The 25,156-nt window shown below is 37.7% G+C and overlaps 1 protein-coding gene across 18 annotated transcripts in view; it reads left to right on the top strand.

Moving 5' to 3' along the window:
• VPS13B (vacuolar protein sorting 13 homolog B) overlaps nucleotides 1–25,156 on the top strand; it is a 590,935-nt gene that overhangs the window by 92,449 nt on the left and 473,330 nt on the right. For 17 of the 18 annotated variants that reach the window (XR_009759752.1, XM_061603977.1, XM_061603987.1 and 14 more), the window contains 7 exons: nucleotides 1,925–2,059; nucleotides 5,386–5,473; nucleotides 7,551–7,748; nucleotides 8,811–8,980; nucleotides 9,234–9,428; nucleotides 10,121–10,245; nucleotides 24,554–24,735. Coding sequence is in view for 17 of the 18 variants with exons in the window: in XM_061603977.1 (XP_061459961.1) it covers nucleotides 1,925–2,059; nucleotides 5,386–5,473; nucleotides 7,551–7,748; nucleotides 8,811–8,980; nucleotides 9,234–9,428; nucleotides 10,121–10,245; nucleotides 24,554–24,735 (1,093 nt within the window). In the remaining variant the exon portion in view is untranslated. Of the gene's footprint in view, nucleotides 1–1,924; nucleotides 2,060–5,385; nucleotides 5,474–7,550; nucleotides 7,749–8,810; nucleotides 8,981–9,233; nucleotides 9,429–10,120; nucleotides 10,246–11,031; nucleotides 11,072–24,553; nucleotides 24,736–25,156 lie in introns of those variants that run through there. The other variant, XM_061603967.1, reaches the window with a different exon arrangement.

Below are 25,156 nucleotides of genomic sequence, written 5' to 3' on the forward strand. Positions count from 1 at the left end.
GATTTAGTTATGCTGCTACAGTTGATAACCATGATATAAACTCTATAATGATATAATGCAATGTGGTAAGATGGCAAATGTCTCTGTTGCTGAAGCATTTCAGTTGCTTGGGCAACAGGGATGCTGTCTTCCCATCCTCCTGCCAATGCAACTGAGGGCAAAGTATTGGCTTAATATGATCTCAGTAACTTTGGCATGATTTGCTACATGGTGTTATAATGTTTACATGTCCTTTGGCCAAAACAACCTATTGAAGACAAAGACAAAAAATATTGCATATTGGGCCTTTGAATGGGAGCATAAAACGCTTATTCAGTAGGTATAGGAGGAGCTTTTCATACCCATTGTAAGCCTAATCCGTCTCAGAAACGGTTCAGTGTAAAACTTTGGTGTAGCTGTAGATCATAATTGAGCACAAAGCCTCAAATATATAAAGCAGCCACCACCAACCTAATGAAACATGATAGTGCTATTCATTACATTCTAAGCTACCATCATATCTATGATTCTATGACTTTGCCATGGTTCAAGGCTGATACATTGTTCAGCTGTTAAATACATTGTCTCAAGAGTTGTGTACTGGAAACATTTTGGTTTCTTGTTTTAGCTTACCCTGTACCAGTTGTCAAAATGCCCTGGCTCACATGTAATGCTAAGGCAAACTGTGGTTTAGTATGAACAAGCTAGCGTGCTGATGCAGCTAGACCAGTGGTTCTCAACCTTTTTTGCTCCATTCCCCCCTTTCACCATTGTTCAGAATATAATTCCCCCCTTCCCAAAATAGTCTCTCATAGCGTGTTGACGTTTTGCGAGTGACAGTGGTGTTTCTCGTGAGAGAAAAATTTCTTAGTTTATATTATAACAGAATTTCTTGGAGCACTTTCTGGTCTTTAAATAATCATTTAATTTTGCAAATGAAAATAATGCTGCATGTTCAAGAATCGATTTTAATCTGTGATATTCAATAAACTTTATTGAATGTCGCAGATTAAATTAAAAACAAACTACAATTTTACAGATTGTACATAATCTACAGGAAATCACATTTTGCTGAATAGTGCTCCCAATTCCCCCCCTGGAACCCTAAAATTCCCCCCCGGGGGGGAATTCCCCCCTTGTTGAGAACCCATGAGCTAGACAATTGCAGCCAGTTCACTCGTTACTTGCCCCTGCTGCTGCCATGTTACTGGAAACTAAGCTGTGGCTTGGGTTAGCATTATGTGTGGTTTGTGGTTTGTCTTGCTTCAAACAAACTGTGAGCTTTAACCAAGGTTTGTTTTTGGCTTCTGAAGTGTGGAAGTGGACTGCCTTCAAGTTGATTCCAACTTATGGCAACCCTATGAATAGGGTTTTCATGGTAAGCGGTATTCAGAGGTGGTTTACCATTGCCTTCCTCTGAGGCTGAGAGGCAGTGACTGGCCCAAGGTCACCCAATGGGCTTCATGGCTGCGTGGGGATTCGAACCCTGGTCTCCCAGGTCATAGTCCAACACCTTAGCCACTACACCACTCATGGTTTATTTGGGAGGAGACAAACCATGAACCAAAGTTTGCATATAATGCTAAGCCAAACCATGGCTTAGCTCTTGATAGTATGGCAACAGCAGAAGTGTGGGAGGAGTGAAGAGGCTGCCATTTTCTTACTGTGCTCTAGCCCACTTGCCTGTTCCTGCTTGTTATTATATGTGAACAAGATCACTGTATGGGGAAAATTGTTTCTTCACATTTCATATTGTGTTTTATAGAATGTAGAAATTGCTGTGTTGTAAACTGCATAGAGTTTTGTTTAAATAAAAGTGAATTTTTGTCCAAATTGTCCAAATAAATATATAAAGAAGTAAAAAACCTTTCTTTTTTGTTATGTATGTTGTATTTTGCTGTTCTCTTTATGTTCCCACTAATTTCTGTCTTTTTCTTTATAAAAGGCCTACTTTTTCAATTGTGGCGAAAATCTGAGCACAAAAGGGATGACATACCTTACCAATTCACTATTTGATTACAGAAGTCCTGAGAACAACGGGATTCATGCAGAATTCATGTTGGATGCAGCTGCTCATAAGGTCTTAAATGAATTTTTTCCCTTGAGTTTATGTTCAGTGTTCATATCCTGTGGCTTGTTTTGTCCACATTTCTGACTGTGGGCTCAGAGTTGCGTATAGTTTGTTCTAAAATATTTTGTCACTCAGCTCTTCACATTAAGCTCTTTGCCAGAAAAAGTAGATGAGTAATGCCACAATGTGCTATTTGAATTTATCTCAATTTTATTTGAATGTGCAGAGGTCGTAACTAATTTAGGCTTTAGTCTTCTTTAATTATTACTGAGCTAAGTGGGAAATTAGAGATGTAACATTTCTGGAAATTTTGAAGCCATTTAAAAGAAACATTTTCCCCCTAGTTTTTTTTCCTGGAAAAATTGAAATCTTGGAAAATGAAAAATTTGTAATACTTTTTTTTAAAAGCACCCTTTACAGATCAAAAGTTACTTTGTTACTTTAGGAACATAACATTATTACATGTAACTTGGTTTACCATTAAATTATCATTTTCGGTATTTTAAAAGTGTAGTTTATTCAGAGAATAATTACAAATTCAATTTGCTGTTTTACATTTTTGTTATGAATGGAGCTACAAGCTGATGAACTGTAACGAACCCAACATCTTTCATTTTGCTAGTTTATGAGGAGCAGGAAAATGACACTGAAAATGGGAGAAACCATTAACATTATAGTAATAAAAGAAAACTATTATGTATTCTGAATATTTTTTAATGTCTCCTCCAGTCCTTCACAGTGTCAGACAATCAGAAAACGCTCATTTCCTTTAAAACAGATGAGAAAAGGGGGTGGGACGTCTCAATGAATACTACATGGAATGTAACTCTCACTTTCTCAGCTATCATTACCAGTTTCTGCTTCTTCTGATTTGTCAACATATTTATCATGGACTTTTAAAAACTGAAGGTTTGCTTGAATCAAAACAAGATTCTATGCCCTTTCACATGTTCAAAAATGTTCAGTTTTTTTTTGGGGGGGAAAGGCTTGGAAAAAAATTGGGGGGGAAGTCCCTTGCCTCCTAATATTTTAAGGGCTTCACGTTTCTAGGGAAAATTAGTATATTTGAATGAGCTACTTTTAGTGCTTCAACTTGGATAGAAATTGAAAGAATAAATAGATAAGAGCCAATCTTGAATAGTGGGCAAGCAGACAGAGTAGTGTTCAGTTCAGAGTGGAGAGACCATGGTTCAAATACCCTTCAGCTATAAAGCTGACTGGCTTACTGTTGCTCTCTTTCATATAAGGTACTTTAGAAAAGGTTGTTGTGAGTATAAAGTGGGATAACTTAGAAAGCTGACTTGAGCTTCTTGTAGGAAGGGCAGGATACGCATGTGATAAATAAAAATGAGCAATATGCATGGGGCCTATTCTCACTATACATTTTTGTACTCGGCTATGGATATCATAGTACAAATCACACAGATTTTCTCTCAAATATGAAGAGACAGCACCTGTAAAATTATATGTCTCTGTCTCTAAAACAATCAGAAGCAGGGGGCTGATCCTTTCCCAGTTATCACTTCTAAGTACTTTAAAGAACTGTACTTGATGGGAAACTATGCAAATCTATAGTCAAGTGTAGAACGCTGAAATTTCTGTATAAAACATACTAAACAGAGTTAACTCATTTTAGTCCTTAGTGTGTAGCACATTGATCCAGAGATTGCTTCATATTTGGTGTGTGGGTGTGTGCTTTAAAAATACATGAGCAGAGCCCTTTTGAATCAGACCAAAAGTCTATCTAGTATAGCATATTGCTTCCTACATTGGCCAACCACAAGTATGCAAGCAGGACTTGGAAACTATAGCCCTCTTCTGTTTTGGTTCCCAAGCAGCTAGAATGTAGTGACATACTTCCTTTGAACAAGAAAGTTCCATATAGTCTGATAGATTTATCCTCTGTGAATTTGTTTAATCCCCTTTTAAAGACATGTATGCTAGTGACCATCACCACTTTTAATGGAAGTAAATTCCATAAATTAATGATGAGAAGAAATACCTTACTGGATGATCCTGGGTTGGATAATCCTGTGAACTTTACTTTTTCCATATGAAACATAATTATAAAATTATTATACTACCCCTTTAATTGTTTTTTTCTAAAGAAAAAAGCTCCATCTGTGTTAGACTTTTCTTGTAGGAGAAGTGCTTCAATTCCTGACCATTCCGGTAGCTTTTGTGCCTTTTCTAGCCCTATGATATTATCTTTCATTTGTGGCAATGAAAGTTTTCCAAACGTAGCTGCATGATAAGGACATGATATGGGCAGTTTTATTTTTAACTCCTTTCTTAATGACCCCTCGCACAGAATTTACCTTTTCCAACTTGTAGAAGTTGATGTTTTGATTGAGCTGTCACCACACAACTCGAAAATTGCTTTGCTGGTTAGTCATTACCAATTAATGTATTTTTGCCTCCTAGTATCACTTTACACTTTCTTACATTCAGTTGCATTTCCCATTTGATTGCCCATTCATTTAATCCATTTGGAGCTCTTTATGGTCTGATTGGGTTTTCATTTCAATCCTAAATAAGTTGGCATCATTCATGAATCTGGCCATATCTCACTCTTAAATCCAGAACATTTCTGAACAAATTAAAAAGCACTGGTCCCAGTATAGATCTTTATAAGGTATCACTCTATATTGTGAGAACTATGTGTCTATGTAATACACTTCTTGTTAGCTTCTTGATCCTTAGACCAAGAGAAGAGAGAAACTCTGAGAATACCATGAATCTAGATATGGCCCAATAAACTAATTTTGTTTAAGCTGCAAATTCTCCTTTTATTGGTAGTAATTATAGTCTCCATTTACTTAATGTCAACCCTAATGTCTAATGACATGATTAGAATGTTACTTATGGTTCGTTACTTCCCGTGAAGATATGAGCAAACAAATTCCTACTGAGTCCAAATAAACCTGCTTGTTTTCTATATAAATTTCTTAAAATGTTTTGTAAATTGCAAATGTTGGATTTAGAGTTTGCCATAGTCAGCTGGTTTACTAGGAAGTGAGAGGTCAAACTGAAGTAATTTACTCCACTAAAGATACTAATTAACTAGCTGCTTTGGAAAAGTGAACAAAACATCCAGAAGAGTTATAGATGTCCTTTTGTGTGGTCTGGTCTAGATGTTGCATTAGCTATCTGAAAGATGAAATCTTTGGCTAACCTCTGTCCTTTGTTTTGATAAGGTTTACCATGTATTCATGCACAAACCCAAACAAGCATATATCTCTGGTACTTGAACATACCCCTGATACCATTGGGTTGTAATCTTAAGATTCTTTCTTAACAGAACATTAGTTGTATGTACTTTGCTTTGTTGGTAGGAGATGTACACAGAGATAGCTGGAATGCAGAGGTTTGGGGCTTTCTACATGGATTATCTGTACACAATGGAAAGCAGCAGTGGCAAAGGTACTTCATTTCTTTGTTTGCTTACTCTTTGAATAACAGAAACAAAGGCTTCTTCAGAGGCACCTGACAGTCCTTGACCGACTGTCCTCAGATTTACCTTTAAGACCTAATTTAAAATCTAGATAGACTTGTTGGAAATTCTGAATTTTAGCATGGTTGTTTGTACACCCACCCACTCACCTTCTTTGCTTTTTCTGACTTTTCTGTAAGAAATAATGTATGATTTGGTCTCATACAGCCTTGCTCTTTCTTCATGTAATTTAGTATCCTATGAGTATTGGAATTAGCTTGAAGAAACCTGGTTTCAAATCACCAGTCCTTAGGATTGTTGTGAGGATAATTTGGAGGTGGGTGGAGGAGGACTGTGCTCTGGCTCTTTTTTAAACACTGTGCTACATGGCAGCTTTTGCAAGCTTTAATAGAAACCATCAAATCTTCAAAGGAACAAACTGTGATCATGTCAGAGAAAGACCAACAGCTACTTTTCTGCCCTTGTACTCTACTTATCTATAGAGTTAGACAGCTCCAGTGTTACTTACAGTGCAATCCTCTGTATGTGTAATCAGAAGTAAAGAATAGCTGCCTTCACATATATACAAAATGAACTGAACTTTGGAATCATGGTAGATTAAGGTGATCTGGTTTTACATGAAAGGACAGGAGCCTAATCTTTCCAGAGTGAAGCTTTTGTCTTAGCATTATAAGAACTTCTAGGTCCCCCCTCCCCTCTATGAGAAGGAGGTCAGAAACTACAATTTCTGTTTTAGATTAACACTATTTAGAGCCTTATCCATGCATTATTTGCATGTAAGGCAATTCATGCTTAATCAGGAGCAGAGCTCTTTTAGCCCACCCTCAATGTGTAGGCATGCTTCATGATCAGAATATCTACACGAATGAGTGTCCCAACTGCATGGAGCCCTAAACAGCTGCTTGCACATTGGGGTTTCTTTGTAGACAACTGTGTTCATGTAATTGATGGAGACACTATGTTGGGAGCAAAACTAAAAGTGTGGTCCTGCTTCCAATTAAATGCAGGATTATCCTACATATGAATAACACTATAATCGGGCTTACCACAGGGTTGGAAAACCTTAGCCCAAGGGCTGCATTTCCTCTTGGACAACCAGATGTAACAAAGCTGGGTCAGGGGGTACCTCAACCTACTCACCTGTTCTTTCCAACAGGCTGTCTACCAAACTCCCAGACCTGGGAACCACTAACCCACATCATCTCCATCTTGTCAGCATTCAGCCTCAGTTTACTGACCATCATCCAGCCTGTTCTCTACTTGGAATAGTTCTGCTGAATGGCTACTTGAATATACAATAGCGATAGACATGATCATGTGCTCTTACCTATGCTCAATCATTTTCGTTGAGAGACTTGTGGCACTTGTGCTCAGGGTGTTGTCCTGCCTGTTCATTGCCCAGAGGTTCCCTGAGAAACAGGGTGCTGTCTGGGATCTGCAGTGCTGCAGAGGCCTCTTAAGCCCTTTTCAATGCCCCATTCCACAGTGAAAGGAGGGCCTTGATGAGAGTGCTAGCCATGCCCATTAGAAAAATTCCTCAAAGCATTCAGGAATCATTCAGATCAAGTTACGGATGGTAGATGTTTTATTATGGACTGACTTGGCGTTCAACAGCAACAGCACCAGGCTATGCATGTGGTGTTTCCCTGGTGGGTCTTCACAGTAGTTGGAGGAGAAACAGTTTCAAATGATACGAGGGAAAGAATTAAGCATCATTCAATGGCATCATTGCCTGTGCAAATTTGCAGTCCCTTGACACATAATTATGTTAAAATACTTAAGGAGCTCTGACTGACCACAGACCTACTTAGCATTGTGTGCAGTTTGATCTCTACTCCTGCTGGGAGGATGGGAGGGGTATAAATCAAATAATAAACAAACAAAAGTGTAGCGTGTATTTTTAATGCAGTATTACATTGTTTATACCTTATTGTGTGAATGTTAGTAGTTAACCAGTGATAACTGCAAGAAATGTTTTCTCATAGGTAGTTCCCACCTACCATTTTCCTAAAGCATGTATTAACTCTCTCTAAAAAAATACTCTAGTTTTAGTTTCTGGAAGCCAGCCAGATGTGACTTCAGTGAAGACAGAAGACTTTGGCAATGTTCATGAGATGTCTACAAAAAGCCTTATTGTGGGCCCTCTCAGTCTTCGATTTGATAGCAGTGCAGTGCACAGGATTATGAAAATGATTGTTTGTGCTCTAGAACATGAATATGAGCCGTATAGCAAGTCTAAGCAAGGTATGCCATGAGTTACTTGTTAATTATTTTTTTACAAATAAAGTATGTGTGTTTCAAGGAAAGTTTGGTAGTGATTCATTTGAGCTCTTTCATTTTTTCCTGTGATGAGAGCTCAAGCAGAATCAGTTTATTGCATTGCTGTTCCCCTGTCTGACCGGTGCAGCATCTCATTTGCAGTGCCTTTTGAAAGGCATCATAACAGGCATGTTTTTTAAGATAGTAGAGAGGAAGCAAGCCTTAACGTATGTACGTGTGTTTATGTGTGTATAAAACGTGTATGATATGACACTTTTCTTTGTAAGAAGACAAAGAATAAAAGGTCCCCCAAGAGCTTTGTGTGTGTATTTGGACAAAAATGAGGGAAATACAGAACCAGAGTTAAACAGGGGAAGAGTATGTTTTGGCTTAGTTATCGTGTAAATGTTGAAATTAATCAAAACCAAGATTGAAATTTATTATTGTTGTTCTATTTATTTAAGGCATTTATTCCTCACTCTTTAGCCAAAATAGTGAAAATCAGTACCAAGATATTCCTGTCCTCAGGCTCACAATGTAAAAAGACATGGCACTTGAGGAAAAAGAAAGGGAGGAAGAAGGGAAAAGCAAGCACAAGCCAACCATCCAAGTTCTTATAACACAGTTATATAGTTGTGTCTATGCAGATTCTGGCTGTCTGGAATAGCAACAGTGCCTCACTGATGTCAATGGCGGTTCTGGCTGTCTTGCCCTTGAAAAGCACTTTTCTTTCCAGATCAGATCTAGGAACAGAGTAGGTGACAATGTCCAGGCCAAGAGGACAGGGCTACTCCTGCCACACAGTTGTTCTCTCAAATAGCTGACTTGATGGCAGTTAAAATGAACTGTGGTGACATTTTAAAAGCAAATATATAAAGAGAGCCATTTTTCAATTCCTAGTATAAAATACAACAATGGAAACCACATTTGTCCTTTAATGAAATTTAGAGGACCATAGAGTGATCAAAAGAAAATAGTAGCAATTATAGATTATGGACATTCCCATTGATCATTATGCTGAATTTGAGTAATTATAATTTATTATAGATTCTGTAGATGGAACTAAAGCTGTACCAAGCCCAGAAGAAGTAGCAGCTTTGGAAGAATATATTCCAACTCGAATCACAAACTTCACAATTCTGAAGTGTACTGTTACAATCCCTATTGCTGAATTCAACTTACTGGGCCACTTGTTGCCTGTTATCATGGGCCAAAAGGTACTATAATGTTATTTGTTATGAACTGTATTTGGAATTAAAATATATGCACCTACTTGGATGCGTACTGCTTGCTTCATATAGTCTGTGTGTATATGTATACATGACAAACTGATAAGAAAATAGACTATGCAAACATCTATAATGAAACATTTTTTAAAAGTGGGATTTGGAAATGTTGGACTGTATTTTTAAATGTTTGGGGCATTGCATTAATTTGGCTTGTATATTTTTTCTACTATATTCCCTGAAGAGTTCAAGCAGCTTCTTAAATACTACAAATCTTCAGCCTTTACGTCCTCTGCCTTGTATCCAAATACTGGTGGACAAAATGGTCCTGGAACACTCTGTGCCAATGTATGCTGAACAGCTTGTGCAAACTGTCAGCAGCCTTAGCCAACCATCTGATAATTTACTTCACTATTGTTATTCGCACTGCTATCTTAAGGTAAAAAAAAAGTTGCCTCTTTTTTTAGTGCATTGAAAATTGATATGACTTCCCAGAAACTTTATTGCAGAACAATCCTACCTGTGGCTGAAGAGCAGCAGAGTGGAATGGAGTGGCTGATCAACCACGACATCCCAAGTCCTGGTGGAAGGGTGGCGGTGGTTTTATTCTCACTGTTCACTGCACCAGTTCCAAGCTTGTGCAGCTGAGACCTCCAAGAATCTGGCAGGGCTTTGAATATAGCAGATAAAAGCTCTGAATCACCTTGTTTTGGGACTACTAGGGGCTGAAGCTTGCTGCCTGTGAGGACAAACCTGGGTCCTCTGCCATGGTGGAAGCCTCTTATGGCCCTCCTCTCCACCAGTAAAAGCTTGCAGGGGGAAACTTATGTGCCCTTCTGTCCCCAGCCCCCAGTCACCAACCTGGGTGGGTGGTTAGGATTGTGCTGTTATACTAATACCTTGCTAATATTATACAATTATAATAAATTTGTTGTGGTTTGGATTTGTTTATTTTGAGTCAGTTACAGTAGGTAATGTTGGCTCTGTGGTTGAGATATATATAGTTTTCTATAATACTTTTCCTTAAGTATGGAAAAATTGGCTTTAGAATTGAAATGGGTTTATAGTAATTTAAAAAAAGGTGCTGATATATTGTGCTACTGTACAGTTTGGTGTTTTTGTTTGTTTCAGATATTTGGTTTTCAGGCAGGGCTGTCATCACTGGATATTAATGGATCTTACAGCTCACCAGTTGCAGTTGTTCCCCCATTCAGTACTGCTGTTTATGGCAAAATGCTTAAGTGTCCTAACTACTGGTGAGTATTAAAGCTTCATGTTGGCAAGTACTCTACATGTGGTTACATCATGAACATTATACCTTAATTTTACCTCTCCTGTACTGTACTATACTATATTATTCTTCCTCTCTCTCAATACAGATAGATACATGCCTGCATACATAATTTCTATGTATTGTTTTTCTGCATTAACATGCTGTAAACATTGCTGGTATAGCATAGTGGAGAGGAGAGCCTGGCTGGGAGTCCAGAGTCTGTGAGTTCAAATCCCAGCTCATGTCTCCTGGGTGTAAAAGGCCAGCTAAAGATCACCCCCACAGTGAGTGGCTCAGGGGTTACGTGCCCTGCCACCTGTGCAGCCGTGGGCAAGCTGCATAGTTCCAAGGAGCCCAGTTGCCCCCCAGCTGGCAGTTGCAGACAAGGAAGGGTCTGGCTTGTGCAACTGTGGCAAGCTGAGCAGGCCCTAGCCAGCTGGGGAGGACTAGCCTCAGAAGAAGGCAATGGTAAACCCCCTCTGAATACCGCTTACCATGAAAACCCTATTCATAGGATAGCCATAAGTCAGGATTGACTTGAAGGCAGTCCAAACATTGCTTACTCTGGCCATATTGCTTAGGGTACCATTATTAGTCAATGGGTCCTTTTTCTTGTTAGAGTTCTAGATCAAAATGTTTGCTACTAATGTATGGATATTGCTGTAGACTTGTTTTCAATATTTCTAAAATGAATACCATAACTTATAGGTTAACATCAAGAAAAATGTGTTGAAATGCTCTCTTCTCACTCAACAGAGCATCCCCTAGCCATGAGGTCTACCAGCTGCTGTTAAGTAATCTAGAGTGGTGTATGTATTCCCTATTCACTGAGTTTGTGACTGTTGTTTTAATCCAGATATTAGTAGTGCATTGGCATCTATTCATAAATGTAACTCAAAACTTGAACTGTTTTCATTGCTCCACCCATTTTCTTCCTTTTTTGTATGGTTCTTGGGATCTTTTGCCCTGTTGGATGAATGCTTTTGTTTTATTGAGTGAGATCTTTGTCCATACAGGTCTGTCGACAAGTTCTGTTGTAAGTTCTGTTACAACAACAGTTATTCAATGGACTGTTTATAGATAGTGTTGGAGAGAGTTGGGAAGATCTTCTGCTTTATGACTAATAGTAACATTAACCCTGCCAGGTAGTAGTGATAATTTAAATTTCCTCAGATATCTGTTTCACTGTTGTTATTTCATAAAACAATTCATTAATTCAAATTGATTGTCTATTCTTACAATTATTTTTTTCTCTGAGTAAAGGAAATACTTAATGCAACAGTCTAGTTTTAAACTTATGGCAAAGCTAAAAATAAATAGTGTAGTCCTACCCTTTTGTGAAGGATAGGACTACACTGCTTTCCAAAGGACTTCAGATTGCTGTCCTTGGCCCCTATCCAGCAAATCACTTTACTCACATGGGTCTGTGTGCATATGTAACATTTCTGTTCATCTAAGCATTTATGATTGCTGATCGCTGGCTTGTTTACTTGCTGTTTACTGTATTTACTAAGTGATTTCTTTTATGTTGATATGTTTTAATGTTTCACATTGCTTTAATCATGTTGTACAGTACTTTGGGATGCCACGTGAAAAGTTGTATAGATTTTTTTTAAAAAAAAAATTAATAATGTATGTATATGAATGATTAATTTATATTGATTAGTCGTATTTTGAAGCTAGGGTAAATAGTACTATAGGGTGAAATATCCCCAAGCTAACAAATGCATTAGTTCAGTAGGGGATGAAATTAATATAAGTAAAATTTAATCTGTAGTGTGCAGCCTAGTGCAGTGATTGAGCTGGATTAAATCATTGCCCTTTTTTTACACATTCACACACATATATGCATGCGTACACACACACACACACACACATACTAACATTAATTTATACTAAGAATGTAAACCAATACCAAAAAATAATAATTTGAGGATAATGAAGTAGAAATAATTGAGTATTGCAGCCACATTTTTAAATGAAGTGTCGTATGAAGTGAGTAAAACTCCATATGAAATACATCAAATAGCACTTGAACTACATCAAAATCAGCATGCAGACTGAGAGCTTCATTGAAGTCATGAAATGAGTGGGAACTAGTCTGGTAAAATAACCTGGTAATGTCATTAAACTTCCACTCTTTCTTTAAAAAAAATTATGCCACCTGCTTTATTTGGATTTTGAGATTTCGCATTCCATACTTGCCTAAAGTACACACGTCTGATGATACATATGTTCTATATACACAATAGGCCATAGTTTTTAAAAACAAAGACATTTAATGAACTGTTATGGAATTCCTTAGGTAGTATGTTTTGAATTAGCAATGAAGTTCTCAACTTTATTTCTGACATAAATCTGCAAAATAGCTTTCATTTTTCTTGTTCAAAAATAATTCCAAACGATATACATCCAATATATGGTATTGCTTTAATATTTACACTTTTCAAACTGTATTTGAAAAACATGGTTAACATAGTTTATTGCCTAGAAGAAATTGCCTGTATGAAATAACATCATTAGAGATGGACAATCTTAACTAAAGTTTTTGAAATCAATATAAAAACAGAATATAAAGCATGCAACGTTGAACTCTTGCTTTCAGTGGTAAGGTCTATTGACTAACTCAGGCAATAAATAATGTTTACAAATGTGACTTCATTGTTACAGTGAAACAGTAGCTTTATTAATTCCACATGTGATATATTTAAATTTCCAAAGACTAAATTTGTATGTTGCAGAGCAAAGGCAAAAGAATTGTCCTTCTTTCCATAAGCCATTTGAGTGTTCTTGCCCAAGACAAATAAAAGGCCACCATGAAAATTCTCTTCCCAGAGAGAACTGATTTGAGATACATCCCACCTATATTTGATACAACAAAGAAGGAAAATCTGAGTTAAAAATGGGATCATTTTTGCTTCCCCCAGGACATACTAAATTCTCACGGGAAAAACATGACCAACACGCTAAATACACATTTGAACAAGTGGCTGTCTTGAAATGTAGCATTTTAAAATGGAATGTCTCTTGACCAAATGTTTAAAAGATACAGCTTTGGTTCTTCATAGTAATTCCAGTTGTGGCTGAGAATTGATCCCATACCTTGCTTCATATCAGTCTTATGCACTGAGTCACCTTGTTTCTAGAAACCCAGATATTCATCTGGTTTGTGTCTTTTCCCCAAGTGTTGGGAGCTCTAGCTGAATCTCTGGGGTTGTAGTGTTTTCACTTTCTTCTGCAGCAGGCCTTCTTTAGCATTGGAAAGAGTGTGTGAACCTAAGACTGGTATATATGATCAGCTACCAGCATTAGTACAATTGAATCTGCCTAGAACAACAGTGAAACTCCCATCAGCCAAACGTCCTTGGGGGGAGGGGAAGAAATAAGGAGCATGTCCCAGAATATGGAGAAGCATTGTTTTTTTCTTGAAAATGCCACTGCATACCTATGTCACCTTGAAGATTGAATTATGATTTATGATTGCGTAAGTAATGAAAGTATTTTTTATTCAAGTCCAGGCTCTCTTACTGATTTGAGGAGTTATTTTGTAGTGTTCAGTATTTATTTACTTGAAGAAATTATTTCCCTGAGAACAAGATCAAGATCTTAAATCTTTACTGTATATTTATTATTTTATTCCTTTATAACACTTATAAACCATTTTCCACTACACATTCCATAATGATATGTAAATGTGCCTTAAAATAATTTCAAAATTCTCCAAAATTAATAAGAATAATCCATTTAGCTGATCTTTAGTTATTTTGTTTAAAGTATTAAAGAGTAACAGAAGCATGTTTCTTTAAACCACCCTGGGCTCCTTCTGGGATGAAGGGCGGGATAGAACTTTAATAAACAAATAAAAATAAAATAAAATATTCATTCACAAATTTTAGCTTAGTGAATACTCACCTTCTGCTTGCTGTTGCTGGAATGAAGCCCAGAAAAGAGAGACTACTTCTCCATTCTTTGATTCTAGTTTTGTTTTTTCATAGAGCCTTGAACATTTTCTCTTGGTCTCATGTAGCAGATAGAATTACAGTAATTTTTCCTCTGAGACTACAACGTCTGGCTTTATTATGCATTGTGATTATGTAGTATTATTCTTTGTAACAAGGTTTCTGAATGTCCAGATCTAATAAAGCAATTGAAATATTTTTGACAAGAACAAAGATGCCAGTTATTATAGTTATAGCCAAGTGATCATATTATTGTTTTAGAGTCATGATGCATGTTAAATTTTTAATGCATATTTTTCTCTCACAAGGTAAAACATGCTTAGTGTTGTAAAATATGTTTTTGGTACTGGTTTACACAGTTGGAAACCCTGTTTTTGGTCTCCCTGAAGCTTTTCCCCATATAATATGTGAAGTTGCCCTTGCATTGGATTTCTAAAACTTTTTTCTTTGTAGTTGTAGCATAATTTAAGTATAGTCATATTGGCACACAACTTCTCATAAAACTAATTGGTTGTATAATGTGTTTGCTACTGCATTACCGTTTTAGTTTGACGTGCTTTCTTAATCTAAATTTACTTAGACATGTTCCACTGATGATTTTGCTGATTTAAGCAATTAACTGATAACAACTAAATTTAAATGGATTGTTCTTATTGAATTTGGAGGTTTTCAGAATCATTTTAAGCACATTAGTCCACTGATTTCTGTGGAGCTTGCTTTGGTTTTCAGTCTTCAGTCTGTAGAAGATGTTTGAGAGAGGCCAGCTTTGTGGTCCCTCCCCTGCCTTGATGCGTGTTCCTGGACAATATTGAAATGTGCAGTTTTTAAAGAAACCTTTTTTTAATACTAATATCAGAGGATTCTTAAAAGTAGTTAAGGTTTTGAGTAATGTCAGTTGTTTATATTTCAGAAGCCATTATTTTTATTTCTTTTTGTTTATCTTGAGGGTGGTGGTGGTCAAGAAGTCACAACACCTTGAATTTTGCCTGAAAGCTGAGAGCTAGTGCAACTGAGTGGGAATGGTGTTATTTGTTACTTATGTATTACCCCAGATATCAACAGAACAGCAGCTTTCTAGGTGTTATCCAACTAAATTAGGTATGATTAACTTATGATAAGTCCATTTGTTTCAGTGGGTCTATTCTGAGTGTGGCTCAGATGGAATGATGGAAGTGACAATTGGGGGAAAATGTGATCAACATGAGCCTAAAAAAATGTTTTGTTATGATCAGGTTTAAAAGCAATAGGTACTCAGGGCCATGCAGTCTATTCTTGGAAAGAGGCAGAAACAGAATAAAAGACCATGGAACAGGAAGAAAAAGAAAGTAGATATTGCCCATGGCTTGTATTGAACAAGCAAATATTCAGGCTCCTGGAGAGGAAGTTGTGGCTGGCCACTTTGCTCCTCCTTGGTAGTTTTGCTGCTGACCTTGACTGGGTGACCTTGGGCCAGTCACTACCTCTCAGCCTCAGAGAGAGGCAATGGTAAACCCCCTCTGAATACCATTTACCATGAAAACCCTATTCATAGGGTCGCCGTAAGTCGGAATTGACTTGAAGGCAGTCCATTTCCATTTCCTTACCTGGGCTCATGGCCTAGCTCTGCCCAGACAAGCTGTGAGTTGTAACCAAGGTTTGTTCTGTTGTTTACAACGCTTGGTTTGTCTGGGAGAAAGATTTAGATGTTACACTAAGCCAAACCATGGCTTAGCTCAGTGTAGTGCAGCGGCAAAATAAACCAGGCACTAGCAAAGGGTGATAATCTTATATCCTCCAGATTTATTTATTTATTTACGTCCCACTCTTTTTTCCAGTAGGAGCCCAGGGCGGAAACAAAAACATTTAGAAATACTAAAAAACCCTAAAAACACTAAATAAATAAATAAATAAAAACTTACAGGTGATAAAACCAAAAGAAGAAAGGAAACGTAAATAATAAACTTTGAGGAACATTGTGAGATATAAAAAGGAGTGTGGCAAAGTATACAAATAATCCAAAACAAATAATAATAAAAACAAAACTTTAATATGCATGTTCAGTGGATTTCTTTATTTTTGCAGAAGATTTTACTAGATGGCTTTGTGGTCTTTCGAGCTCTGTTTTTGTTCAGTGACAACCAGACAAATTTAACTTAATTTTTGTTTTCAGTCTGATATTTACAAACTAAGTAATTCACAACCTCAGTTGGCAGCATGTTGCCTTAATACTTCCCCAATTTTGCATAATGGAGTTAAATGCTTTTAAATTCCTTAGATACTCATTACCACAAGATGTACAATACAAGTCATTCTTGAGGGCCACTTCTATCTTTTTACTAATTCAGCTTCATTTGTATGAACTGCTGGAAAGTGTATATTAAAAATGCACCCCGTATTATCCGCCTTTTCTTATCCTTGCATGTCAACCTTTTCTCTCCCTCCCTTTTCCTGGGCCATTTGCTTTCTGTTTTGCTTAATATCCATCCTAAAGGATTTTGATGCTCTTGAAAGGTTGATCATTACTTTATTATGTCCAACTAAAATATCACAAAGATATTACCCTACTGTTGCTTTTGAAATTTGTCTTAATACACCAAGGTGGCTACCTACAATTTCTGTTTATTTTAATCTCTCCCCGCCAGCCCCCAAATCCTTGATGCTTTGGCACACAAGGCTTTCACTATCATAGCAATTCCACATAGTCAAGGAGTCTCAAATGCAGCCTGCAAGTCTGCTCCTCACTGCTGCTCTTGATGGGCTTGGATGGCCCGTAGACCTTTTCACAAATCAATGAAGGAAAAGGCTATCAATGGCTACTAGTCATGATGCTAATACTCTGCCTGCATAGGCAGAGGCAGTATGCTTCCAAATAACAGTTGTTGGAAATGGTAGGATGGGAGAGTGCTCTTTGCACTCAGGTCCTGCTTGTGGGTTTCCCATGTGCAATTGGTTGGCCACTTTGAAAGCAGGATGCTGGTCTACATGGGCCATTGGCCTGATCGAGCAGGGTCTTCTTATGTCCTTATGAATTTCCTGATGGGCCCTTTGAGCTTTCAGGCTTATTCTGATGGTCAGCCACCTCTGCTGTGTCAGCCTGGGTAGGTAATTGTTTAACAACGAGGAGGAGGGGGTTAGAGAGATCTGAAAGCTTAGAGGGAGAGGTAAATAAGGAATTATTCAGATCAAATTACTGACATTAACTCAGGGTCTTATAATAATTGCCTCTTCCTTAGAGTGATCATTTAGGACCCCTTAGAACTCCTATCCAAGATGTAAACATAAGAAAACCCTGCTGGATCAGGCCAAAAGCCCATGTAGTCCACGGTGTTCTCATAGCGGCCAACCAGGTGCCAATGGGAAACCTGCATGCAGAACCTGAGCACAACAGCACACTCCCCACTGTAATTCCCATGCTGCCTCTGACAGTGAGGTTAAATATAGCCATTGTGGCAAGTCACCATTGATAGCCTTATCCTCCATGAATTTGTCCACCCCACCTATCCATCACTGGTGGCCATCACTGTCTCTAATGAGAATGAATTCCATAGTTAAACTATGTGCTGTGTGAAGAAGTACTTTCTTTTGTCTGTACTGATTCTTCCAGCATTCAGTTTGATTAGATTTCTCTGAGTTCTAGTATTATGAGAGAGGGAGAAAAATGTTATTTTGATTGCCTTTTTCTGTACTCTTTCCAGATATCTAATATCCTTTTTGAGGTGTAGTTGCCAGATCTAGACACAAAATTTCAAGTCCAGTTGCATCATAGATTTGTATAAAGGCATTATGAGCATTGGCAGTAATATTTCCTGCATTGCGCAGGGGGTTGGACTTGATGGCCTTATAGGCCCCTTCCAACTCTACTATTCTATGATTCTATTTTCAATTCCTTTTGTAATGATCAGCAATATGGAGCTCATCTTTTACTCAGTAGTTGCACATATCTCCTCTTGCCTTGTCTCTAATCTAAAAAGTTCCACGTTGTTTAACCTTTCCTCATAGGGAAGTTTTTTCAGCACTTTGATCGTTTTGGTTGCCCTTTTCTGAATCTTTTCTGGCTCTACAATATCCTTTTTCAGGTGAGGTGACCAGAACTGCACCATAGACATTATGATATTTCCAGTTTTCTTTTCATTCCCTGTCCTAATGATTGCTACCTAGCATGGAATTTGCTTTTTTTACAGCTGCTGCACACTGGGTCGACATCTTCGTTGAGCTATTCACTACAACCCCAAGGTCTTGTTTCTAGTCAGTCACTGCCTGTTCAGGTCCCACAAGATTACATATGGAATTTAGATTATTGAGTGGGCACTAGGACACCACCAAGTACTTCAACTGCTTGAGGAAGGAAAATGTCACTTCAGCAGAATTCCACAGTCACCCTCCCTTGGAATGTTTTCCTGCCTTGCTTGAAGCAGTCCAGTAATTGCTTGTGCTCTTTTGGCCTATGATTTTTAGTGTGGAAAGTTTGCAATTTGTGTAGTTTGTGAGTTTTATTAGTGTGTGAATAGTGTTACTCTATCCCTGTCTATCTCTGTAAACTTTTGTTGGTGCTTAAAAATTTGCGATCTTTTTTCTAGCTCTGAAAAAGCCAAACTATTAACTGAACTTGACATCGCATGAGCAAATGGTAGCCCTTGAATTTATAGAAACTGTGTCAGACACATAGTGAGGTACTGTATGTCTTTTGTGACAAGAGTAGTATGTGGGTGAGGAGTTCAGAATCTTCCCCTGCTCAAGTGCTTGCCTCCCAACAGCTTCTGTCTCTGAATGCTTTGGCCAAGCTGAGCTACTAGATGAGTTATTGGCTGGACAAAAAGCTCTTCAGGAACTGAACTGTGGGATTACATCATTGGCAGGCATGAGAGGGTTCCCTGTCCCCCTCTTCTGCACATGCCTTCTGCTGTTAAAATTTGATCTCTTACCTACTCTTTCTGTATCAGCCTTTGCTCTTCTGATGCCCTCCTGAATTTTTTGGACTACCGTTCCCCAGCCCCAGCCAGCACAGAGTGAAGCTAATGTAGTCCAAAACATCTAGAGGGCACCAGGTTGGTAAAGGTTGTTTTGTATGATTGGGGAAGTTCTTTGTTTAAACAAGTGGAACTATTGCCATCATATCAGTTTTGGCACCATTCTTGTGGAGAAATGTTTCATGTAGGGTAACAATACATCCTGCCAATAATAATGATGATAATGATGCTATTAGTGATAATAGTACCATGTTATAATTTATTAATTGGCATTGGTATATAATAGTTGGATTCTTTACTTAATATTACTTTAGTCTTTACTTAATATTACCTTGTTACCTTGAATGAACATGTTTATGTGGAAAGTAAAAACAAACACATATATTTAGTGTGAACAGATGCTGTTCTGTCCATCATTTCTATGTTAGAAAATCATGAGCATGCCCCTTCTTTTAGCAATGGGACCTGTTCACTAGTGATCCTTGGAACTGTAAGCTACATGATGTTTTTGGCTGTTGGGGGAAGTTGGGGTTGGATATACACAGTTAGGTGCAATATTAGTATTCTAAAGTTGGTCTGACCATGTGTGCTTGGGCAGAAGTAAAACTGGCACACTGCATATTTTTTCCCGCAAAATGAAGGGAAAGTGCCATATGTATTCTGGGCTATTGCCTGATGCAGTGCAGGCTTCCTGACTCCTTACAGCAAAATGGCCATGACCTGAATATGGGTAATTTATCACATGGTATATAAAAGTAATTCAAAACCTGTGATTTCAGGTAAAAGACATTACCGGAAACAGTGTCTTTTGAAGAGCTTTTTTCTTCTTTATATTTGGCATATTCTATGAACCACATGGATGTGTGACAGAGAGAGAGCGATTTTTAGGAGTGAATTTATGTTGCTTTGGAGGTGGCAGTGAAAAATAAACAAAGCTTTGTGACTATACTGGAATTGATGCAAATGATTTGGCTGCTGACACTTATCTGACTGGTTAAATTTAGTTGGTGTTTTAAATAAATGATAAATAACACTGCAAGTGTACGGTACGTATATCTTTTTTTGAAAGAGCTAAATATGCTTAAATCCACTGAGAAAATTTTGTGTAAGGGCCAACTTAAACGTACCCAGGCTTTTTTTTTTTTGTTAAACACCCCCTCTCTCAGTACTCACTAGGTCCTAGTAGCAGGTTACTGGTCTTGTGTTGGAAAAAATGAACTAATCTTATTTTACTGTACAGGATATGAGTAATAAAAAAAATAGTTTTTGGAAATTCTTGGCAGGTTCCAGCTTTACATCTTGGGACTCTGTATAAACCTGTGGACCCAGCTGTTCACTGCTATGTTCGTTCAATCATGAGGAGGTGTTGATTTTAAAGGAATGGGTTGCTGTTTCTAAGGCTACCCATTGCAAGTAATTCATAGCAAGCACATGGACTTGCATGGCTTGGTTACATTATTCTCTTTGCTTAGAGGCTCAATTCATTTTTACATTCAAGAACAGTGATTAGAATTGCTTTAGCAGAATGTCAGATTTATCTAAACTCTTTAAGATAACCTGCACTACGATAAGCAAACTGGGGAAAAGACAAATTTATTTTAAAATTAATTCACTGAGGACAGAACCTTTATTTAAATTCCATGCCCAATTATGGCAAATAGTGCTTGTTCTTCTTTCTTTAAATTTATACTGGAATTGTTCCAATTTCAGCTTTAATGAGTGGCAGATCCCCTTAGCTGTAGTAAGGTTTATTTAAGAAAAATAATTGGATTGATAGTTGTTTAATCTGTTCTGTTGAATGGACATATGCAAAAGACCTATTTTTAAGGGCAGAAGCTGTGAAACAGATATCTTAAAGACTATCAATGGAAATAACTTGTAAAATAATTTTAATAATGATTTTATGCTAGCACAAATTCCTAACAAAACTGTTGAGAGATCTGCTTGGCATGATAATGATCAATGTCATATTTCATCATTGTATCTTGCTTATACTATTGAGAAATGTTTTTAAAATTTTATATTTCAAGACAGTTATAATAAAATACAATTATAAAATAGCTTTTCAACTAAAGGCAATTCCATTTAAAAACATTCTTTAAGAAACATTTGCTGCACATATGGTACAGTATCACTGAACACTAAAGTCAGGATCATTCAGACCATGGTATTCCTGATCTCTATGTATGGATGTGAAAGTTGGACAGTGAAAAAGTGGATAAGAGAAAAATCAACTCATTTGAAATGTGGTGTTGAAGGAGAGCTTTGCGCATACCATGGACTGTGAAAAAGACAAATAAATAGGTGTCAGAACAAATTAAACCAGAACTGACATTAGAAGCTAAAATGATGAAACTGAGGTTATCATACTTTGGAAACATCATGAGAAGACATGATTCACTAGAAAAGACAATAATGCTGGGGAAAACAGACGGGAGTAGAAAAAGAAGAAGGCCAAACAAGAGATGGATTGATTCCATAAAAGAAGCCACAGACCTGAACTTACAAGATCTGAACAGGGTGGTTCATGACAGATGCTCTTGGAGGTCACTGATTCATAGGGTCACCACCACCACAACAATGGTACAGTAGGATGTCCTAATTTTTTGCATGTATCCTGCCTTGAGTGTGTAATATTTTCTTTTAAGTTCTCCCCATTCATTGAAAATCAGTATCTTTGTCCCAAGGGAAGTATTAAAAATACAGTTTTAAAACGTGCATATTGTTAAAAAGTGTTTATTTAATATAATGTTACTGTCCATCAGGGAACTTTTTATTGCTACTGATGTTAAAAATCTATGTGCATTTGCACAGTCAACAGAATCTTATCACAAGGAGTCAGTGTAAGATTTTATTAATAATTTTGTATTCCATTTTTCTATGAGCCAAATATTTTTACCTGTCTAACTGATTCAGATATATGCTGGTAAATGATTGTCCTGTTATATCTTAAACATCTTAAGGAGAGAGAGTTCTGAAGAGGTTGGTAGAAGATGAAGTGCTTACAAAACTTGAGCAGCCCTTGAGAGAACAGTTAGGCAATAATTTTGATTCCCCCCCCCAATAGTACATCATGAAAATGTTTCCTGGAAATTTGGACATTTTCTGTGAATGTATACATCCATGCTTAGTTCATAACACTTTGACTTCCTGTTATGTGGTCTGCTCATGCATATTAACTCAAGTGTTCAATATTAGGAAAAGCAATTGGGTCCAATAAACACAACTGCATAAACTATTTGTTTTAGAAATTGTTGCAATTCAGGCTAAGAGCAGCTTACAATTCTGCTTGTGGTAGTAGCAGTAGTAAAAATAAAAACAGTAATGAAGCATTTGTATTACTTTGAAGGCGTCAAAGCACTTTACATGCTTTATCTAGTTGTATAGTAATCCAGCTCTGAGGTTCATGACTTTGCTATGGTTTTTCTTTGAAATCTTAAAATCCTCACTAATTCATCTCAAAACAACCTTTTTTATAGGCATGCTATAGTCCAGAATTCTAATGTATGGAAATTTTAATGTATGGAAATTTGCTCCTTGGTACATATTTTGGTGCATGATAAATACAGACATGCTGCAGGGCAGCCCTCTGTTGAGTTGTACCTTTCCCTTTTTCCATAATGTGTTGTAAAACATCCATGTCTTGACAATATTCCTCATTGGGCCAGTTCAAATGTAACAATCCCAGCTTGCTAAATCCATGGTTGAGCAAACTGGGAATATACACCAAGCTGAATCCACTTTCTCTTACTTCAGTTCTCTCATCCTCCCATCACATGCTGGCTTCAGCTCTGTGATCCTGATGTTAGATCCCAACTGGGGAACTCTGGCTTTAATGTCACTTTACAGAATCATAAATCAGAATGGATCCCTGTGTTTTCTATATTATCACTCTACACTAGTGGTTGGTAGGGCCAGAGAATGCATAACATGATCTGAGGACACAGTAGGTTTTACTAACTGTTACAGAGAAGGAGAACTTGACATAGGTTGCTGTTTTTTGGCAGTGTTGATTGTAATGTGATCCCTTGTACAAATCAATGGCTAGTTGAGTTGGTATGTGATGAACTTGTGAACTGTTCAAGAAGAGTCTGGATTGTTGATTGGATATGCTGTTCTGCCTGTCTACATCAGAGGTAGATGTTACACAGCACAGCTCATCAATACACAGAGGTTGTTTTTACCTCTGCCTTAGAGATTGAATGTGATGATTGTAGACTGTGGTCATAACCAAACATGGAAATTTTTTTGTGGAATTCAAATACATACTAGCAATAAGAACTTAAGAAGAGCCTGCTGAATCAGACCAATGGCCCATCTAGACCAGCATCCTGTTCTCGCAGTGGCCAACCAGTTGCCCATGGGAAGCCTGCAAGTAGGACCTGAGTGCAAAGAGCACTCTTCCCTCCTGTGGTTTCCAGCAACAGATATTTGGAAGCATACTGCCCCAGCCTATGGAGGCAGAGCATAGCCATCATGGCTAGCAGCCTCTGTTAACTTATCCTCCATGAATTTGTCTAATCCTCTTTTAAATCCATCCAAGTTTGTGGCTATCACTGCCTCTTGTGGGAGCGAATTCCATAGTTTAACTATGTGCTGTGTGAAAAAATACTTTCTTTTGTCTGTCCTGAATCTTCCAACATTCAGCTTCATTAGATGTCCACAAATTCTAGTGTTATGAAAGAGGGAGAAAAACTTCTCTCTATCCACTTTCTGCATGCCATGCATAATTTTATACACTTTTATCATGTCACCTCTTAATCACCTTTTCTCTAAACTAAAAAGCCCCCAATGCTGCAACCTTTCCTCAAAGGGAAGTCACTCCATCTCCTTGATCATTTTGGTTGCCCTTTTCTGAACCTTTTCCAGCTCTACAATATCCTTTGTGAGGTGTGGTGACCAGAACTGTACACAGTATTCCAAATGCGGCCACACCATAGATTTGTATAATGGCATTATGATATCAGCAGTTTTATTTTCAATAACTTTCCTACTGATCCCTAGCATGGAATTTGCCTTTTTCACAGCTGCCACACACAGGGTTGATATCTTTATTGAGCTATCCAAGGTCTAATTCCTGGTTAGCCACCACCAGTTCAGACTCCATGAGTGTATATGTGAAATTCAGCTCCAAGGTCCAGTGATTTATTTTTGGAAAAAGTTAACGCTAAATATGAGATCTTTTACAAAATAGTCATATTAATAACGTGTGTTTATAGTTGTAAATCAATAATCTTTAAAGTTCAGATAACACAAACATAATCTAGCCACTTATTTTCAGTGAGCTGTTTGAGTCTTCCCTCTCCCAGGATACACTGTTTGGCATTTCTGCTAATAATTCTTTATACAGATTTAATAACATTTTTGCTTTTATTTTATTTTCTAGGTCCAAGCGGTCTCATGTTGCAGTGGAAGAATGTATATTTGAACTTCCAAACCTGACAATTCAAGCAACAAGAGCCCAGACCTTCCTAATGCAAGCAATTTGGCAGAGTTGGGCTTATACTGGAAATATTAGTTCGCCGGTTGTGAATGAAGCTTTAGTGAATGAAGTCTTCCAATCATCAGGTAAAGACTACATTTTTTTCTGGTCAATATAGTCAATAGCTCTATTACAGTATTGCTTTTAGTGGTCATATACAGGCATACCCCGCTTAACGTCACTTCACTTAACGTTGCCTCGCTATAATGTACATGCTCCATATGCCTGTATTTTCCAGAAACGCAGCACAGCAGCAGAGGCTTTAGCACGTGGGGGTGGAAATAGACGCGATCGCGCCACCGCAAGTCAGCTGGGAGGCGCGATCGCGATCAGCTGAGAGGCGCGGCAGCGCAGCAGCAGAGGCTTTAGCGCGGGGCTTTGAGGCTCCGCATGAAGGAGAGGTAAAAAAAGTTTTAAAAGGTAGTGCCTCACTTTAAGGACATTTTCGGTTTACGTACTCGCTCTGGTCCCATTGAGTACGTTAATGCGAGGTATTACTGTACAGAA

The sequence above is a fragment of the Rhineura floridana genome, chromosome 1 (assembly GCF_030035675.1).
Source record: "Rhineura floridana isolate rRhiFlo1 chromosome 1, rRhiFlo1.hap2, whole genome shotgun sequence".
Lineage (NCBI taxonomy): Eukaryota > Metazoa > Chordata > Lepidosauria > Squamata > Rhineuridae > Rhineura > Rhineura floridana.